This window comes from Bombina bombina, chromosome 5 (assembly GCF_027579735.1).
Source record: "Bombina bombina isolate aBomBom1 chromosome 5, aBomBom1.pri, whole genome shotgun sequence".
In the NCBI taxonomy this organism is placed as follows: domain Eukaryota; kingdom Metazoa; phylum Chordata; class Amphibia; order Anura; family Bombinatoridae; genus Bombina; species Bombina bombina.
This window is the reverse complement of record NC_069503.1, coordinates 746,234,115-746,255,088: the sequence shown is the minus strand read 5'-3', so window position 1 is coordinate 746,255,088 and position 20,974 is coordinate 746,234,115. Positions and strand designations below refer to the sequence as shown.

Below are 20,974 nucleotides of genomic sequence, written 5' to 3'. Positions count from 1 at the left end.
TATTAGACAGAAGAAATAAATAAACACAGTAACACACTACAATCCTGTGGTTTACAGCAACACTCGGGGTAAACACTTGTATGTCAGCATTACAAACAATAGGCCTAGGCCTAGGCCCATTACAAAACTGGTCTTTACACCATATATGGAACCATTTTAACCAGATTCTGCAACATGCAATGAGTCAACAAAACATCCTCTCCCTATACCATAAACCAGTCAGTGAGCGATAACTACAAGGAATTTCAAATATAAAACAGGTTTAAGGTACTTCTGATACTTACTGTGCTTGAGGATCTGTTCGCTTGGTGAGACATAACTCCTCAATTAATTCATCTTCATCCAGTATTTCTAGTATTGCTTCTTTGAAAACTTTAATATCAGTTTCTAATTCTGATAAACTATGGCAAAAAAATAAAATAATAATAATAATAATAAAAGCACCTTATGAACAGAGGAGACATTTTGGGGGCATTCTAGATGGTTGGCCATTTTAAATGTGCCTATATACAAAATAATAATGCTTTTATTAACTTATTTTGCATATCAAGTGTTTCATGGATGCTACTAACAAAGTTATAATTATTCCATTGAAATGTTTTGTCTTTGCTTTATAAACAATTAATTTCTAAGAATGCACACTAACTTTCTACTTAAAAGGGACACTCAATCAAAATTAAACGTTCATTATTCAGATAGAGCATGAAATTTTAAACAACTTTCCAATTTACTTCCATTAACAAAATGTGCACAGTCTTTTTATATTTAAACTTTTTGAGTCACCAGCTCCTACTGAGCATGTGCAAGAATAAGTGTGTATGCATTTGTGAATGGCTTATTGCTGTCACATGGTACGTGTATGCATTTGTGATTGGCTGATGGCTGTCACATGGTACAGGGGGAGTGGAAAATTAAAAGACATAACTTAAAATAGTGAGAAAAAAAATCTACTACTCATTTGAAGTTCAGACTAAGTGCTATTGCCTTGTCTTGTTATCTTGCATTGGTTGATTATGCAAATCTACAGTGTTGACTGGTCCTAAACTTTCACGATTCAAATAGGGCATTCCAATTTACCTTTATCACCAATTTTGCTTTGTTCTCTTGGTATTCTTAGCTGAAAGCTAAACCTAGGAGGTTCATATGCTAATTTCTTATACCTTGAAGGCCGCCTCTTATGTGCAAGCAATTTGACAGTTTTCACTACTAGAGGGCGTTAGTTCATGTGTGTCATATAGATAACATTGAGCTTGCGCACGTGAAGTTACCTAGAGGTAAGCATTGATTGGCTAAAATGCAAGTCTGTCAAAAGAACTTAAATAAGGGGGCAGTCTGCAGAGGCTTAGATACAAGTTAATCACATAGGTAAAACGTGTATTATTATAACTGTGTTGGTTCTGCAAAACTGGGGAATGGGTAATAAAGGGATTATCTATCTTTTTAAACAACAAAAATTCTGGTATTGACTGTCCCTTTAAAGTGTTAGACAGGTCAAATTTGAAATGTGCATGGGTAAACTTCAGTTTTAAATAGAAGCATTTTTTTTTTCAATATACTCTATTAAGAGAACGGTTTTACAGAGGCATATGCACATATCCTGCCTGCTGTGTACTAGCATTCAAAATGCCACACATTAGAGAGTCAGCAATGACTTGTATGACACAAATTAAGTCTTCAAAGACACAATACACACCACCACCAGCTCTCTGAGCAGACATGGTGCTGATTGCTAGTGCACGGGCCCTCATAGCATATATGTGTATGCTGCTGAAAAACTAATGACTTTTACTAGAAGTGTTTTTGCTAATGGAAGTATATTGCAAAATGCTTCTATTTAAAACTAAAATGCACCCTTGAAGTATATTACAAAAATGATTGTATTTAAAATTTAAACGCATTTTTGACCTATACCTTTAAAAGGGATATTAAAAAGGGACATTAAAAACTATATACTCTGCAATATACTTTCATTACTTATTTTGTCCCATTTTCCTGTAATTCCACTCTGAAATTGTAGGATTTTCAATTCCAGTTAGAAATGGAAGTTAAGAACACTCTAATGACCTATTTATAACGGTCACTGCCACAGCAGAGAAGGTAACCTAAGTTACAACATGGAAGCTCCCATGGCTTTATAGACAATAACACTTTACACTTATTTTGTTAATATTTAAACAGCTAATAAAACTTAAAAAAAAAATACATCTACAATGTTTCTATCTAATTTGTTTTGTTCTTTTGGTATCCCTTGTTAAAAAGCATACATAGGTAGGCTTATGTGCAGCTGATATGAGCTGATTGGGGGTTGCACTTATATGTCAGCTGTCATTGGCTCTCCTGATATGTTCAGCTAGCTCCCAGTAGTGCATTGCTATTACTCCAACAGAATACCAAGAGACTGAAACAAATTTGATAATAGAAGTAAATTGGAAAGTTGTTTAAAATTTTCTTTTACTTTAGACACACTTAAAGGGACACTGAACCCAATTTTTTTATTTCATGATTTAGATAGAGCATGCAATTTTAAGCAACTTTCTAATTTACTCCTATTATCAATTTTTCTTCATTCTCTTGCTATCTTTATTTGAAAAAGAAGGCATCTAAGCTATTTTTTTGGTTGAGACACTGGACAGCACTTGTTTATTGGTCGGTTAAATTAATCCACCAATCAGCAAGAACAACCCAGGTTGTTCACCAAAAATGGGCCAGCATCTAAACTTACATTCTTGCTTTTCAAATAAAGATACCAAGAGAATGAAGAAAATTTGATAATAGGAGTAAATTAGAAAGTTGGTTAAAATTGCATGCTTTATCTGAATCACGAAAGAAAAAAATTGGGTTCAGTGTCCCTTTAAGGGACAATTAGGCCATTTTTTGTTTACTAGATCTTAAAAGGGATAAAAAAACAAAAGTGTTCTTTCATGATTCAGATAGAACAACTTTCTAATTTACTCCTATTATTAAAAGGTCTTCGATTTCTTGTTATCCTTGGTTGAAAAGCAGGGAGTGTGCACGTGTATGCAGCACTATATTGCAGTAGTTTTGCAACAATGTTATACATTAGCAAGAGCACTAGATGCCGGCACTATTTCCTGTCATGTAGGGCTTCAGGCATGTGCACGTTACCTACCTCCGTTCAACAAAGAACATGAGAACAAAGCAAATTTGATCATAAAAGTAAATTGGAAACCTTTTTAAAATTGTATTCTCTATCTGAATAATGGAAGAAAAATGTTGTGTTTCATGTCCCTTTACATAGGGCATTGTTAAACACAGTTTGTTTATTGATGTTTTCTTAAAGGGACACTGAACTCAAATTTTTTCTTTTGTGATTCATATAGAGCAGTGCTTTCCAAACTGTGTGTCGGGACACACTAGTGTGTCGGCAGCAGTGTGTAGGTGTGTCCCTGTTTCAGCACAAATTTTTTTAAATTTAATTATTATTTGTTTTTGGGGGGGTTTCTGACTTTCTGCCTGCTTGCTACCGATATCACATGGTTGACACCTGATTGATACCTAGGGGGTCACAGATCATCTTATCCTATTGCCGCAGCTCAGTGGGAACTGAAACTATTCCAATTGGTGGCTTTGGCGGCACATTGGCTCCTGACTGCACGTGTAGTCTCCTTAATTGGCTCGTGACTGCACGTGTAGTTAGTGAGTGCGACAGCAGTGTGTTTGCAGCGCGGGCAGTAGTCAATCAGACTCATCGAGGGCGGCAGCTTAAACGCTGAGCTGAAGTCAGAAGTCAGTGGGGTTTTTTTTGCAGCTAACTCCCAGTAGTGCATTGCTACTCCTGCTCTTGATATATGGATAGGAAATGGAAGCTTAAAAATGCTTGAGGATGAAATGAGAGTGTCTTTATCTAATATTCCACCAAATATTCAGAAACTGTGTTCATCCCATCAACCTCATACATCCCATTAAAATAATAAGTAGGTATTGGTGTAGTTATTTTTTAATTCTTGCACATACATACTGTTACTTGTAAATACATGTCGTTATTATATAATTTATGTATGTGTCTGTATCTCTTAAGACAAGTTAGTTTAACCTCCTGTTTGCTAGTACAACTGATTTACTGTGTCACGAAATTATATAGGGCTAAAAAGTGTGTCACCAAGATGAAAAGTTTGGAAAGCTCTGATATAGAGCATGCAATTTTAAGCAACTTTCTAATTTACTCCCATTATCAATTTTTCTTCGTTCTCTTGCTATCTTTATTTGAAAAAGAAGGCATCTAAGCTAAGGAGCCAGCCAATTGTTGGTTCAGATCCTGGACAGCACTTGTTTATTGGTGCTGTCCAATCAGCAAGGACAACCCAGGTTGTTCACCAAAAATGGGCCGGCATCTAAAAGTACATTCTTGCTTTTCAAATAAAGATACCAAGAGAATGAAGAAAAATTGCTAGTAGGATTAAATTAGAAAGTTGCTTAAAATTGCATGCTCTATCTGAATCACGAAAGAAAAAATGTGGGTTCAGTCTCCCTTTAAGGATTCTTTAATATGGCCCTTTCAGTCAGGTTTCATATAAAACTAAATTAAAATAGCTTGATTGATATAATTCTACAATTTGGCATTACATTATACTCATTTATCTATAAAATGTAAAACTTAATATTCTCAAGTATATGTTTATCTAGAATTTATTATGTCTTACATTAAAAACAAGAAAGGCTATACTGTCGAGATCATGGATTATCTTACATTGTAAATTATTCTTCACAAAATGAACTCTTAAGGTTTTGCACTTTGTATTCGGTTTGTGGAATGAAGGTAAAAGGTACCATAAAGAAAGTATAATAGTTTATTACAATCAAACTCTAACACTCATTATTATTGAAGTTTCATCTACAAGAGAGACTTGCCTTTTTCCATTTTGCAGTAAAATGTGCAATTTGCTTCTATCTATTGATAGAAGTTTTGGGTCCACCAAAGCTTCCAAGGTTTCCAGGATATATGGCTGTAAAAACTGAAGTCTCCCCTGAAGAGTGCTGATCTAGATGACAATATTACCCTTTATAAGTATAAATATAGTGATTTTTAAAGACTGCAGGACAATGATGAAAATATAAATACAGAATTTCATTTTAGGAGCACTATGGAATTTAATTTTCAGGATTGCTCCTTTTACAAAGTTCTCGTGCAGGATGCAAGTCACTGATAGGGCTATAATGTGCAATGAATGCAGGGGCAAAAGCATGTTTATTATGTATACATTTCTATAACAGTATGGCTTTCTGCACAGATGCTTAAGCATACTAAAGATTACATTTCTCTATCACTACATTTTTATAAACTAAAACATATAGGGACTTGTATAAATTAGGTTGAAGACAAAAAACCTAAAAAAAAAAAAAGGATTAGAATGTCCCTTTAATTCATAACATTTTATTGCAGAGGAGCTAAAGCAGGAATTATTTGCTCTATGTGCAATGCTATGGTACCTTTTAAATTATGGCAGCTAAAAAGGTAAAAATGAAAGATCCTCACTTGAGTAATTTTAACCGAAAAATATGAATTGTTACATTTGGGAACTTTAAAATCGTAATCACTTCCTCAAGACAATCAGATTATAGAAGGAAAGAAAAAAAAAAAACTAATTGAAACAAATGTAGTTACTAAAACAAAATCATTACAGACATTATTAGACAAGTGCACAGGCACTCACCCGGTGTTGTAGGATTGCTTCCAAAGCTCTAAACTCAAAAGGTAAGGAATATGTCACTAACTGCCCTTCTCCTGCTAGCTGAGGTGCTAGTTCTCTGAATAGCCAGTGCTCCAGGTTTAAGTTCCGATAATCCAATATCAGAAGATATTCTGAGGTTATAACAGCTTTTAAGGACTGGCGGAAGGAAGAAAAATACAATAGTTACAGGCATCTTCAGTTTTTACAGTGATAGGAATACATTTTTTGTAACATACTAAACTGTTTTTTTAATGGCAAGGCTTGACAAATGCTGTCCAAAATTTAGAAGCCAACCCTTTTAGTAAATGTGTGTGTGTAAATATATATATATATATATATATATATATATATATAACAAACAAGTAGAATCCTGCAAGGTTAAAAATAGAGTATTACTTCTATAAATGCCAATAGCTGCTGCTACACCTGAATGCAAAGGGAGACTCTCTATTTCCCCCCTTCTAAAAATAAAGATAGAAAAGAAATGGATGGTTAGCGCTGCAAAGCATAAAAAATAAAACCATATATGGATAAACAGAATTAATATATCAATCACAGAATATAAAAGTGATAAAAAAAAATACCATTAAAACCAAAATAAAAATAAAAAAAGTCCATAAACACATATGTAGAGTATTGAGCCAGGAGCAATGTTGTAAATATTCCAAATGATCCCAGGAAATCTTCAAATACAGTTCCCCCAAGGATGTAAACTTACTTGAAGAACCCTCAATCCATATGAGGTAAGTAATGACGTAATCACCATCCAATCCCACTGACTTAGCAAGCCACTGCTTTCAGATGCGAGTCTTCTATAGCTCCTGAAGTATCCGTAATTAGAAACTTTCAGACCTCCTCTCCTCCAGTATTAATAAAGCAAGGAAAAAGAAGGAACACTGATAGTGTAATACCGTTTTATTTAGGCTTAAAAACACAAACAGTGAAATGCTACTCACAAAGATAACCTCAATAAATGAGGTAAATATTCAGCAAAAAAACAAAGAACTGTGGCATACAATCAAGTCAGCTGAGATTCAGTAAAATTTGGCAGTCAGTAAGATCCTTACGCGTTTCAAAGGCATAGGTGACTTTCGTCTGCCTTCTTCATCAGAGGTATAGCTCTGAAACGCGTAAGGATCTTACTGACTGCCAAATTTTACTGAATCTCAGCTGACTTGATTGTATGCCACAGTTCTTTGTTTTTTTGCTGAATATTTACCTCATTTATTGAGGTTATCTTTGTGAGTAGCATTTCACTGTTTGTGTTTTTAAGCCTAAAAAAAACGGTATTACACTATCAGTGTTCCTTCTTTTTCCTTGCTTTATATGAGCACCTGTGAAGCTTTATTAATACTGGAGGAGAGGAGGTCTGAAAGTTTCTAATTACGGATACTTCAGGAGCTATAGAAGACTCGCATCTCAAAGCAGTGGCTTGCTAAGTCAGTGGGATTGGATGGTGATTAAGTCATTACTTACCTCATATGGATTGAGGGTTCTTCAAGTAAGTTTACATCCTTGGGGGAACTGTATTTGAAGATTTCCTGGGATCATTTGGAATATTTACTACATTGCTCCTGGCTCAATACTCTACCTATGTGTTTATGGACTTTTTTATTTTTATTTTAATGGTATTTTTTTATCACTTTTATATTCTGTGATTGATATATTAATTCTGTTTATCCATATATGGTTTTATTTTTTATGCTTTGCAGCGCTAACCATCCATTTCTTATATATATATATATATCTATCTATATCTCCTCGGGTATCTGCACTCTCAATTCCAATCAGTCAGCGACCAGGATGCAAACTCAAAAGTATTAGTAGAAACGAAATTGTGGACTGCACGGGCTTGTACAGTGGGTCAGAGCTCAAGGCAAGATCTGGATGTTGTTCTCACCCACCAGCTGGCATCAGGATGGCAATTACAGAGCACAATGTCCTTATCAATATTCACTACCCAGTGACCCATGGTATAAACAAATAATCCATAATGAAAAAGGTTGTTGCATGAAATCTTAAAATTATGGTAAACTCTCCCCTTTATAAAAACAGATCCGGAATGTTAGTGATATTTTGGATGGAGTTTAATTCATCAGTTGTAATGAAGATGCGCTATAATATAGATATAAAATTCAAATTCCCCACGCTCCGCCATCCACTTTAGAAGTCAGTTTTTCTGTGAGCCAACGGTTTGAATTGTTCGCCAATCAGCGCCCTAGCTACAACAAAAGTGCCATATGGGGAGAGCACAGATCAGACAACAATTCAAACAGCTCACAGAAAAATGTAATTTGAAGTGGGCAGCAGAGCGCAGGGTATTTGAATTTCAGCTCTACATGAAAACGGTATAGCGCATCTTCATTAAACCTGATTAAATAAACTCCATCTAAAATATCACTAACATTCCGGACCTGTTTTTATAAAGGGTAGAATTTACCATCACTTTAGGATGTTATTTTTCCTTTTATAAAAGGGGACGTACAGTATGTGTTTAAAAAACATTAACATCACTGAGAAGTCTCTACTCATATTATTAATCTGTATTCATCTCTCTATAGAAAAAGTTAAGTTTGTACTTGCCAATGTTTTTACACTGCTTGGTTTTCAGTATTTTTAAACACTGTTACAGAAGTACAACATATGATTACAAATGCACAGATCTAGAACTGGTATTTACATCATATAAGGAACTATTTTAACCCGATTCTGCAACGACTCAACAAAAAATCCTCCCCATAATATAAACCAGCCAGTGAGAAATAACTACATGGAATTCCAAACATAAAGCAGGTTTTAAAGTATTCTGATACAGTGACTGAGGAACCATTTGCTTGGTGAAATATAACTACTCAATTCGCTAATGAATAAGAGCATGGAGATTTTACACTAAACGTATCCCTTTAATAATTATCTTCAGAATAGTTCAGGTATGAGCTTCCATTAACATAATAATAGAATTAAGCATACTAGAGGATTAAATTACTTCATTATATAAATAAGGTCTACAAAACTATTGAAAGACCTTGCATCTTAAAGATCTATTGGAAACGTTATTACAAAGATGGACATTTTTACCATTTAGTGCATGTTGTACTGTTAATCGTAGTCTCACATCATAAATAAAGTTCAATTTGCTTGTAAAACTAAATACCTCAAGTCTTAAAATGATTTTCTTGTTTCTAGAATTGATGCTTATAAGGTGCTGAAATCTCAAATCACGAGCTTGAAGACCCAACTCCTGATACAACTCTGTCTTTTTTCTTTCTACAAAAAAAACAACAATAACTAAAAACAAAAACACAAACAATGAATATGGCAAAGATAGCTTCTCAGTAATGACATTAACAATAAAAATCACACTTTGTTTAAAGGGACACTGAGCCCAATTTTTTTCTTTTGTGATTCAGATAAAGCATGACATTTTAAGCAACTTTCTAATTTACTCCTATTATCAAATTGTCTTCATTCTCTTGGTATCTTTATTTGAAATGCAAGAATGTAAGTTTAGATGCCGGCCCATTTTTGGTGAACCTGGGTTGTCCTTGCTGATTGGTGGATAAATTCATCCACCAATAAAAAATTGCTGTCCAGAATACTGAATAGACCAAAAAGGTTCAGTGTCCCTTTAAGCTTAAAGTGAATGTAAATTTTGATGCTAAAGTGCCCGGTTTTTAAAAAGTTTGATTAAAAACAGGGGCACTTTAATTCATAAAAATTTACATTTCACTCCTGTTGAGAAAAAAAAACGTACCTTTTAATCTTCACAGCAGCTCCAGCTTCCTCCGGTTGTCGCAAGCCATTTCTGATGTCAGAAATGATGGATAGGTAATCCTCCAATCACGGCTTCCCCCCGGGGGAATCAGTGTCTGATTCAAAGCCGTGATTGGAGGAAGCCAGATTCCTCATTTTAGACCCAGGAAGAGGCTTTGCAACGGTTGGAGGAAGCTGGAGCTGCTGTCAAGAGTAAAAGGTAAGTTTTTTTTTCACAACAGGAGTGAAATGTAAATTTTGATGAATGCCCCTGTTTTTAATCGAATTTTTAAAAACCGGGCACTTTAGCATCAAAATTTACATTCACTTTAATATCATAGACAAACTTTTTGTTCTTGGATTGAATGGAAAACACCAAAAGCCTTTAACATTCAAGACTTTGTGTACCCTACTGCAAACATTTAGGGGTAATATGCAGGAAAACAAAATAAAAAATACCTGTTCTGGCACTTACCAAAAGACATTATGTTTCCAGCTCCATCAAATTTTATCTGCAATGAGAAAACACCTCTAACTTTAGGAATAAAAATAGAACAGAATATTAAAGTATTGTTGGAAAAAAAAGTAATGCAAAGGAAAACAAAATGGTTAAAACTTTATTATAAAAAAAAATTACACATCATAGGACCTAACAAACAAGAGTTAGAATTATACTGAAAAACATAACAGCAATTGAATAACAATAAGTCTGTATATAACCCACAAAAATGTGCTTTACATAGCATTACACCTGAAAGATTTATTGATTCAAGCGTGTATTTCATTCACATAAATTACTGGTTGAAAGAGTAATATTTTGGCCTTATAACTACCAAATATGTTTAAACACAAATAAACTGCACAAACGGCAGTGAAGTCCATTCTAAATTATATCAATGTATCTTATAAGTTGGAAGGACGACTGGTAGAAGTCACAAACACAATTCATTGCCAAGACAAGCATTCTAACATCCATATGGCATTTTACACACTAAAGGGACACTGAACCCACATTTTTTCTTTCATGATTCGGATAGAGCATGACATTTTAAGCATGAAATTTTAAGCAACTTTGTAATTTACTCCTATTATCAATTTTTCTTCGTTCTCTTGCTATCTTTATTTTAAAAGCAGGAATGTAAATCTTAGCAGCGAGCCCATTTTAGGTTCAGCACCATGGATAGCGCTTGCTTATTGGAGGCTGATATTTACCCACCAATGGGCCTGCTCCTATGCATCACATTCCTGCTTTTAAAATAAAGATAGCAAGAGAACAAAGAAAAATTGATAATAGGAGTAAATTAGAAAATTGCTTAAAATGGCATGCTCTATCTGAATAATGAAAAAGAAAATTGGGTTTAGTGTCCCTTAAACCTCATTTTTCCCCCTGTATACCCATCAGTGCACTTACCACAGAAAATACTGGAGAAACACTGGCTAATGTGGCTTGAGATGCATCAGTGGTCAAAAAACGATATAATTTGCCTAAAAGAGGAACACCAACAATGTGATTATTTCAGTTCTCTATGTCTTTGCCTCCTGTTTTCTAAATATACTTCTTAGCTCACAGTATTAGTGCTGTTTAAATAAAGGTATATTTATGTATTATTTTATACACACATTTTTAATCTCTCCCTCAGCACTGGTATATTTCCTCATCCCTTAAACATGAACTAATTACACTTATCCTCAAAAAATCTTCTCTTGATCCATCATACCCATCCAACTACCGCCCTATTTCCCTACTCCCCCTCACCTCAAAACTTCTGGAAAGGCTCCTCACATTTAACTCACCCCTTGATCCTTTGCAATCTGGATTTCGCCCACAACACTCCAAAGAAACTACAATCATTAAGGTTACTGACCACCTAATTACAGCAAAATCATACGTACATTTTTCTTTGTTAATCCTTCTTGATCTGTCTGCAGCCTTTGACAAGGTTGACCACACTCTCTTGCTCCAAACCCTCCAATCTTTTGGCATCTGTGACACAGCTCACTTGTGACTCTCCTCTTACCTTTCTAACTGGACCTTTAGTGTTACCTTCTCTGGCACATCCTCTGACCCTTTACCACTTTCTGTTGGGGTACCACAAGGCTCTGTCCTTGGTCCCCTTTTCTCTTCTCAATTTATACATTGTTCCTTAATACAGTCCCATTTGTATGCCGACGATACCCAAATCTACATCTCTGCACCGGACCTATCTTCTTCCTTACTAAAGGGCTAGGAAAGTCAAAATTAAACTTGCATGATTCAGATAGAACAAGTGATTTTAAGACACTTAAATTCACTTCTATTTTCAAATGTGCTTCGTTCCCTTAGTATCCCTTGTTAAAAAATGCCTGCACACATTTGTCTCTTGTGATTGGCTAAATAGATATGTTCAGCTTCCTGTCAGTAGTGCAATGCTGTCCCTTCAGCAATGGATAACAAGAGAATTAAGAAAATTTGATAAAAGAATTAAATTGGAAAGTTGTTTAAAATTGTATGTTCTATCTGAATCAAAAAAGAAAAATTTGGGGTTTACTATACCTTAACTTGTGTCACTAACTGTCTTTCTAATATTTCATTAGATGTTCTCTCACTACCTTAAGCTAAATCTCTCCAAAACTAACCTCATTATTTTCCCCCCTTCTTACAAAATACCTACCCCCCAAATTTCTCTAGCTGTTGATAATACAATCATTACGCCAACCACACATGCCCTATGTCTTGGGGTCACACTTGACTAAGATCTCTCTTTCACTCCCCACATCCAGTCTTTGGCCAATTCTTACCACCTTCACAATATCTCCAAAATGTGCCACTCCCTCACACAAGACACAACTAAGACTTGAATCCACTCTCTGATCATTTCCTGTCTTGACTATTGCAACTCCATCCTCTCCGGCCTCGCTAGCTGCCGTCTATCTCCCTAACAATCCATAATAAATGCCTCTGCCAGGCTGATCTTCCTTACACATCGCTCCTCATCTGCTGCACCACTCTGCCAGTCCCTTCACTTACTTCCTCTAACCTCCAGAATAAAACATAAAATCCTGACTTTTAAAGCTCTCAATAACACTGCTCCACCCTATATCTCCAACCTAGTCTCCAGATACTCTCCCTCCTGTCCCCTTAGCTCTGCTCATGACCTCCTTCTCTCCTCCTCTCTTGTTAACTCCTCACATTCCCGTCTACAAGACTTCTCCAGACTGGCCCCTATTTTGTGGAACTCTCTGCCTCGCTCTACACGACTCTCCTCTAGTTTTCAAACTTAAGCACTCCTTAAAGGGACACTGAACCCACATTTTTTCTTTTGCGATTCAGATAGAACATGGAATATTAAGCAACTTTCTAATTTACTCCTATTATCAAATTTTCTTCATTCTCTTGATATCTTTATTTGAAATGCAACAATGTAAGTTTAGATGCCGGCCCATTTTTGGTGAACAACCTGGGTTGTTCTTGCTGATTGGTGGATAAATTCATCCACCAATAAAAAAGAGCTGTCCCGAGTCCTAAACAAAAAAAAAACGTAGATGTCTTATTTTTCAAATAAAAATAGCAAGAGAACGAAGAAAAAATAATAGGAGTAAATTAGAAAGTTGCTTAAAGTGAAGGTAAACTTTGATGAATGAAATCCCGTTTTTTAAAAATACTATTAAAAATGGTGGCACTTTCTTTCAAAGTTTACAAAGCAGCCGTTTTGATTAAAAACTTACCTCTCTTCTTTGCACAGCCAGAGCAGCTTCCCCCACCCGGAGATCCTCTCTTCACACATAATCAATGACTAATCCAGCTTCCTTCAATCACGGCTTTCCCCCCCAGGGTAGTCATTGCCTGAGGCTTGCCGTGATTGGAGGAAGCTGGATTAGTCATTGATGACGTGTGAAGAGAGGATCTCCGGGTGCGGGAAGCCGCTCTGGCTGTGAAAAAAACAAAGGTAAGTTTTTAATCAAAACAGCTGCCTTCTAAACTTTGATAAATGAAAGTGCCCCTGTTTTTAATAGCATTTAAAAAAAATGGGCTTTCATTCATCAAAGTTTACCTTCACTTTAAAATTGCATGCTCTATCTGAATCATAAAAGAAAAAATGTGGGTTCAGTGTCCCTTTAAAGACTCTACTGTAATATACACTAACATTTACCTATTTTAGCTCCTCTCCTCTTTTAGCTATCCCCTTGAACCCCTTTAGCATGTAAGCCTAAGAGCTCTAGTTGCTTTGTAGATCACTTTCATGAGATGATTTACAACTGTGAAACTCTTGGCAGGGCCCTCTATCTCCTTGTCTCCCATAATTTTCAATTTGCATATTTGACCCACTTCTTTAGCGCTGCAGAACCTGTTGGCACTCTACAATACAATAACAACAACAAAAGGTATCCACTAATAAGGGACTTGAGGGAATCAAAGGCATATAAAAAAATAAATCAAGCGTCAATTGTGAATTTCAAAAGCACAACAAAATTGTCCCCAAGGGAAATGAAATAAAGGGATGAGATCCATTATATTTTAATGCATACTAGTATAAATTAGCCTTGTGATACTGGGTATTACTTTAGCAAAGCTTTTATTACTGCCCCTTGTGGTAATGAATAAAACTAGGAATCTTTAACTGTTCCTAGAAACATTTTTCTTACTTATAAAATTGGCAGAGGTACTCAAGTTATTCAGGTAACTCACATTTCTGGTTGTCAGCCAAATTAAAAAACAAACTCACATATTTTGCAAATTAGAAAAGATTAACAACTTTCAAAACAAATTAATTATATTTTAGTTATATAACAATTGATATATTCATATTAATTCCACAAAACGTCCTACAATAATAACTCAATCGCAATGTGTTTATTAGTAGAGCCGAATGACAGCTCAGAATTGCCATTAGCGCATTATGTCCCAAATTCACGTAACTCACTGCAGCCATAAAGCCTTTCGATTCCACACACAGCGGGCCGGTGAAACCTAGACCCCCGCTTCTCTTTAACCACTGAATCGAAAAGGGTGTACCAGCTGCAGCCTCGGACCCCGACACTGTTTTGAAGAACAGACCACAAACGTTTGCCGGCTCTCAGCCTGCAAACTACATAGGACAACTCCATGGAAGGACAGCGTGACAGTGATCGCAAAACGAGTGAGCGTATGCTTCCTGTCCCTCCCGAGCATCCGTAGTAGTGACTATAATTCACGTGGGTGTGTACGGAAGGCAGCTTCTTCTAGTGCAGATTGGAGTTGTATAGTTGTGGTCTTTACTAAACTTTATTGAGGGAGACAAAGCCGCAAATATATATATATAATCTATATCTCAGCCGAATCGCCAAATATAAGTTTTGTTATATAATTAAAGGGAAATGAAACAAAAAATATTTGCTTTCATGATTCAGATACAGCAAAATTTTTAACAACTTCCAAATTTATGTCTGTTATCTAATTTGCTATTTTCTCATGGTATCTTTTTTGAAAAGTATACCTAGGTAGCCTAGTGCAGCAAAGCACTACTGGGAGCTAGCTGTTGATTAGTGGTCGCACATATATATCTCCATTGGCTTACCTGATGTATTCAGGAAGCTAGTGAATTTGATGCTCATTCAACAAAGGATAACCAAAAAATAAATTTGGTAATAGGAGTAAATCATTAAATACATTTTTGAGTTTTATATCCATTTTAAAATAGTGATTTAGTTAATACTGATGCACAATGGGGGAAAACAGGACAATGTCCAGGGTACAGTTTGCCATTCACCTCCAATAGGTTGCTTGCAAGCACAAATAGAAAAAGAGAGGAGCTCTTAAAGGGACACTGAATCCAAATGTTTTCTTTCGTGATTCCGATAGAGCATGCAATTTTAAGTAACTTTCTAATTTACTCCTATTATCATTTTTTCTTCCTTCTCTTGCTATCTTTATTTGAAAAAGAGGGCATCTAAGCTAATGAGCCATCCAATTTTTGGTTCAGACCCTGGACAGCACTTGTTTATTGGTGGGTGAATTTATCCACCAATCAGCAAGAACAACCCAGGTTGTTCACCAAAAATGGGCCTGCATCTAAACTTACATTCTTGCTTTTCAAATAAAGATACCAAGAGAATGAAGAAAATTTGAAAATAGGAGTAATTTAGAAAGTTGCTTAAAATTGCATGCTCTATCTGAATCATGAAAGAAAAAAATTGGGTTCAGTGTCCCTTTAAGCATTTTACATTGATTTATTGTCAATTTAATTCAGGTGACATTTGCTCAAAATTCACAATACACTTGACACAAAACCCACTTTTTTCATGATTTAGAAAGAACATGCAATTTTAAAAAAAACTTTTCAATTTACTTCTATTATCTAATTTACTTAATACTCTAGATATCCTTTGTTGAAAAGCAAATCCAAATAGCCTTAGTAGCTGCTGATTGGTGGCTACACATAGATGCCTTGTGTGATTTGTTCACCCATGTGCATTGCTATTTTTTTTTTAACAAAGAATACCTAAATAATTAAGCAAATTAGATAATATAAGTAAATTGGAATGTTGTTTAAAATTTTATTCTCTATATGAGTCATGATAGAAAATTTTTGGGTTTCATGTCCCTTTAAGTAACTGACAGAAATATAATATCTATTAAACTAGAAGCAAATACAAGTTTAACTATAGTGGAACCATTTCAGTTTTATTTGTATTTGCTGCAAACTGAATTTCTGTCAATTCCAACTGCTCCCATGTTAACATAACTTTCCCTATTAGATTTGCTATGCCAGAGAGACTATTTAGCTTCTATGGGAGGCAGCTCTCATGTGTCTGGGACTTCCAGGTCCTGACATATTTTTTAGTGAATTGAGTTCTGTGAAATATGCAGTACAATATCAGTTCATGCTGGAGAGATTTTGAGAATCGGCTGTTAGGACCTGATTCTCTAAAGCTCTCTGGTGAGATCATCTAAGACGTCTCATAGGATTTTAGAAAGGCAATTTTGTGCTTGATAGCTGTTTATTTCACTATGCAGGCTTCCGCATAGAATGCTCTATACTGGAGATCATTTGATAATAGGGCCCTAACTGAAATATTCTAATCTTATTTATATTTTTTTGCCAACTAATGTTGCCTCATTTTAAAAAAAATTAATGTATAGTGCCAGTACATTGTTGCCAAGTGGCTACAATTACTCAGGTCCAGCATTTTATTGTATGAAAATCAATCACACAAACACTAAGGCTACATGTGCTGTATTCTGTAATTTATAACTGGTAAAACACTATTAATTGGACAGAAAACACCTTGACATTGTAATATAAAATGTTAAATTATGCATAGCATTTTTAACATTGCCCTATTATTTCATTGTTTATTTTGCCCACTTTTCCTGAAATTTAAAGGGACATAAAAAATGGTAGAAAGAATGATGCATTCAAAGAAAAGATTAGTCTGAGAATAACATGTAGATGTATTTTTTAAAGTTTCATTGGATGTTTAAATATTGACAAAATAAGTGCAACATTTTAGTGTCTATAAAACAATGGGAACTGTCATGTTGTAACTTAGGTTACCTTATTTGCTGTTGCCAATTAGAGACAGTTATAAATAGGTTACTAGAGTATGCAGCCAATGGCTGTGTGGAATATAACAGTGTTCTGCACTTCCATTTCTATCTGGAACTGAAAAGCTCACAATTTCAGAATAGAATTATAGGAAAAGGGGACAAAATAAATAATAAAAGTATATTACAGATTTGTTTTTATATATAGTATATTTAGTTTATCATTTTATTTTACCATTTCAAAATGTTTAATGTCCTTTTCACAATAAAAATTGTGGGCTTTCCATTCCTTTTAGTAGAGCAGGCTCAATACTTGACACTGCTATATTTTTGGGTCATGTTCCTTTGACTATGTGTTTCACCCTGGTGCAGGGGTTAAGCACACAGTTATATGCAAGCACTAGTGCAATTATTTAATGCTCTAACACATTAGAGCATTTTCTTTAGACACTTTTATGGCTCTTAAACGCCAAAAACCTCCAAAATGTCCTCTTTGGTCAACCTCCAACTATCCACTCCCATTATTTATATGTCTTGCTAATGCCTCCAAGATTTCCCCTGCAATGCTCCTACTTAATTGAAATCTCAACACCACTCCATCATACTGTCCCACCTTACATACCTCAAATGTTCTTTGAAAACCCACTTATTTTGAAAGGCTTACCATATCTTCTCTGATAGTTCCTCTTAAATAACAGACAAAATAAATCTTGAATTACCTTGTCGAACTACTTCAGCTACAGTCCATATGATAAGCTACTTCACATCTTCTGTTTCCCCACCCTACATCCTCTAGATTGTAAACTTGTGTGTATACAGGGAGTGCAGAATTATTAGGCAAATGAGTATTTTGACCACATCATCCTCTTTATGAATGTTGTCTTACTCCAAGCTGTATAGGCTCGAAAGCCTACTACCAATTAAGCATATTAGGTGATGTGCATCTCTGTAATGAGAAGGGGTGTGGTCTAATGACATCAACACCCTATATCAGGTGTGCATAATTATTAGGCAACTTCCTTTCCTTTGGCAAAATGGGTCAAAAGAAGGACTTGACAGGCTCAGAAAAGTCAAAAATAGTGAGATATCTTGCAGAGGGATGCAGCACTCTTAAAATTGCAACGCTTCTGAAGCGTGACCATCGAACAATCAAGCGTTTCATTCAAAATAGTCAACAGGGTCGCAAGAAGCGTGTGGAAAAACCAAGGCGCAAAATAACTGCCCATGAACTGAGAAAAGTCAAGCGTGCAGCTGCCAAGATGCCACTTGCCACCAGTTTGGCCATATTTCAGAGCTGCAACATCACTGGAGTGCCCAAAAGCACAAGGTGTGCAATACTCAGAGACATGGCCAAGGTAAAAAAGGCTGAAAGACGACCACCACTGAACAAGACACACAAGCTGAAACGTCAAGACTGGGCCAAGAAATATCTCAAGACTGATTTTTCTAAGGTTTTATGGACTGATGAAATGAGAGTGAGTCTTGATGGGCCAGGTGGATGGGCCCGTGGCTGGATTGGTAAAGGGCAGAGAGCTCCAGTCCGACTCAGAAGCCAGCAAGGTGGAGGTGGAGTACTGGTTTGGGCTGGTATCATCAAAGATGAGCTTGTGGGGCCTTTTCGGGTTGAGGATGGAGTCAAGCTCAACTCCCAGTCCTACTGCCAGTTTCTGGAAGACACCTTCTTCAAGCAATGGTACAGGAAGAAGTCTGCATCCTTCAAGAAAAACATGATTTTCATGCAGGACAATGCTCCATCACACGCGTCCAAGTACTCCACAACGTGGCTGGCAAGAAAGGGTATAAAAGAAGAAAATCTAATGACATGGCCTCCTTGTTCACCTGATCTGAACCCCATTGAGAACCTGTGGTCCATCATCAAATGTGAGATTTACAAGGAGGGAAAACAGTACACCTCTCTGAACAGTGTCTGGGAGGCTGTGGTTGCTGCTGCACGCAATGTTGATGGTGAACAGATCAAAACACTGACAGAATCCATGGATGGCAGGCTTTTGAGTGTCCTTGCAAAGAAAGGTGGCTATATTGGTCACTGATTTGTTTTTGTTTTGTTTTTGAATGTCAGAAATGTATATTTGTGAATGTTGAGATGTTATATTGGTTTCACTGGTAAAAATAAATAATTGAAATGGGTATATATTTGTTTTTTGTTAAGTTGCCTAATAATTATGCACAGTAATAGTCACCTGCACACACAGATATCCCCCTAAAATAGCTAAAACTAAAAACAAACTAAAAACTACTTCCAAAAATATTCAGCTTTGATATTAATGAGTTTTTTGGGTTCATTGAGAACATGGTTGTTGTTCAATAATAAAATTAATCCTCAAAAATACAACTTGCCTAATAATTCTGCACTCCCTGTATATTTGTATACCTGTATTTCTTTGTTTACCATTAATCAGTTTAATTATTTACCACTACTCATATTGCCTGTGCTATAGAATTTGACACTGCTTTACAAATAAATAATAATAATAAAAACCACCTGTTAATCCCACCCTCATTCATCCAAGCCTGTTAATTCATTATATTTTCTGTCAGAAAGTGGTCTTGTATGAAAATGACTACCTACCCTGCATGGGTCTTGGTATCAACACTTCTCAGTTTTAGACACATTATTATTAGGTCAAGGATACATTGCGCAATTTATTTTCTTTTATGTGTTTAAGAACCACAAATCATTTCAGTCATGTGTATTTTGCACCATATTTTTTATATTTGTAATAACTTTTGTACGGTTATATATTACTTTATACTATGTGGGGTCTTTGATTGCAGGTGACCTAGCAGATAATATTTATTTATTAATAATTTCCATCTATATTTATATAAACACAGAAGTGATTAAAAAGGAGAGATGTTTTTCTGACAATGCTGATATCTGTTTTATAGTTGATAGGACTTCTTGAATTTGCATAAGTATATAGATTTATATCTAAACTGTTTAAAGGATACATACTATGCACTGCTAATAATAAAGGACTATGGGGACCTACATTGTATTCAAATTGTAAAGCATTTGTGTTGACTCATTTTTTAACCATCTTGGCCCACTGTTGTTACCAACATAACATCTACGAAATACAACCTGACAGTAGTGTAGATCTTCTTAACCAGTTTTTTACTGCCTCAAAGAGATTAGCTACATCATAATAATATCACTTTGATAGATTCACCCACCTGCAAGTATTATGGAAGCCCATATCATATTTTTTTTACCAACTACACAAGTAATCTTGTACACAACCAGATTATTTGTCATGTTGCATTTAAAATCTACTGAACAAGTTAACAGTGCTGCAGTGGTTTTCACCCAAGACTTTCATGTATCATGCTTCTGAAAATGTAACATCGACATTGGAACATGTTATTTTCAGCCAGTCAATACAGTAGATTTGCATAATCACCAAATGCATGATAACAAGATAATGCAATAGCACTAAGGGGCCTATTTATTATTACGTCAATCTCGACGCATTCGCTGGAGTCAATACGCTCGCCAGACATCGCTGCCGCAAATCTACATATGACGGCCTTATTTATTAAAAAGTCTGTCAAAAACACACGCGTCAAGTACAGAGTGATGACCATCGGACTGTTGATAAATAAGAGTCAATGATGTTGCAGATATTTAGTTTTTTCCAACTTTATTTATACCATTTCATTACTGTCCATGAACAAGCACATTTCTCTAAAGCTAATCTTTTCTTTTTCATCTGTTAATGTCCAAGAAAAAGCTATATTTATACCTGAACAAACAATAATATCTCATAGAAACTTATTTTCTTTCTAATTACACAGTGAGTCCACGGATCATCATCAATTACAGTTGGGAATATCACTCCTGGCCAGCAGGAGGCGACAAAGAGTACCACAGCAAAGCTGTTAAGTACTGTATCACTTCCCTACCCACAATCCCCCAGTCTTTGCCTGTAGTGCAAGGAGGTGGTAAAGTTAGTTTAGGTGTCTGATGAGAAGTTTTCTTCAATCAAGATTTTATTATTTTTAA

The 20,974-nt window shown here is 35.5% G+C and overlaps 1 protein-coding gene across 1 annotated transcript in view; it reads right to left on the bottom strand.

Annotated features, from left to right (window-relative positions):
* The window catches only part of MRS2 (magnesium transporter MRS2), a 47,998-nt gene extending 33,418 nt beyond the window's left edge, over positions 1 to 14,580 (bottom strand). The window contains exons 1-7 of the mRNA XM_053714796.1: positions 14,345 to 14,580; positions 10,855 to 10,928; positions 9,919 to 9,955; positions 8,845 to 8,957; positions 5,673 to 5,846; positions 4,870 to 5,000; positions 285 to 401 (exon numbers count right to left, since the gene is read on the bottom strand). Coding sequence (XP_053570771.1) covers positions 285 to 401; positions 4,870 to 5,000; positions 5,673 to 5,846; positions 8,845 to 8,957; positions 9,919 to 9,955; positions 10,855 to 10,928; positions 14,345 to 14,528 — 830 coding nt within the window. The 5' untranslated portion in view covers positions 14,529 to 14,580. The remainder of the gene's footprint in view (positions 1 to 284; positions 402 to 4,869; positions 5,001 to 5,672; positions 5,847 to 8,844; positions 8,958 to 9,918; positions 9,956 to 10,854; positions 10,929 to 14,344) is intronic.
* Between the last annotated feature and the right edge of the window lie 6,394 nt (positions 14,581 to 20,974).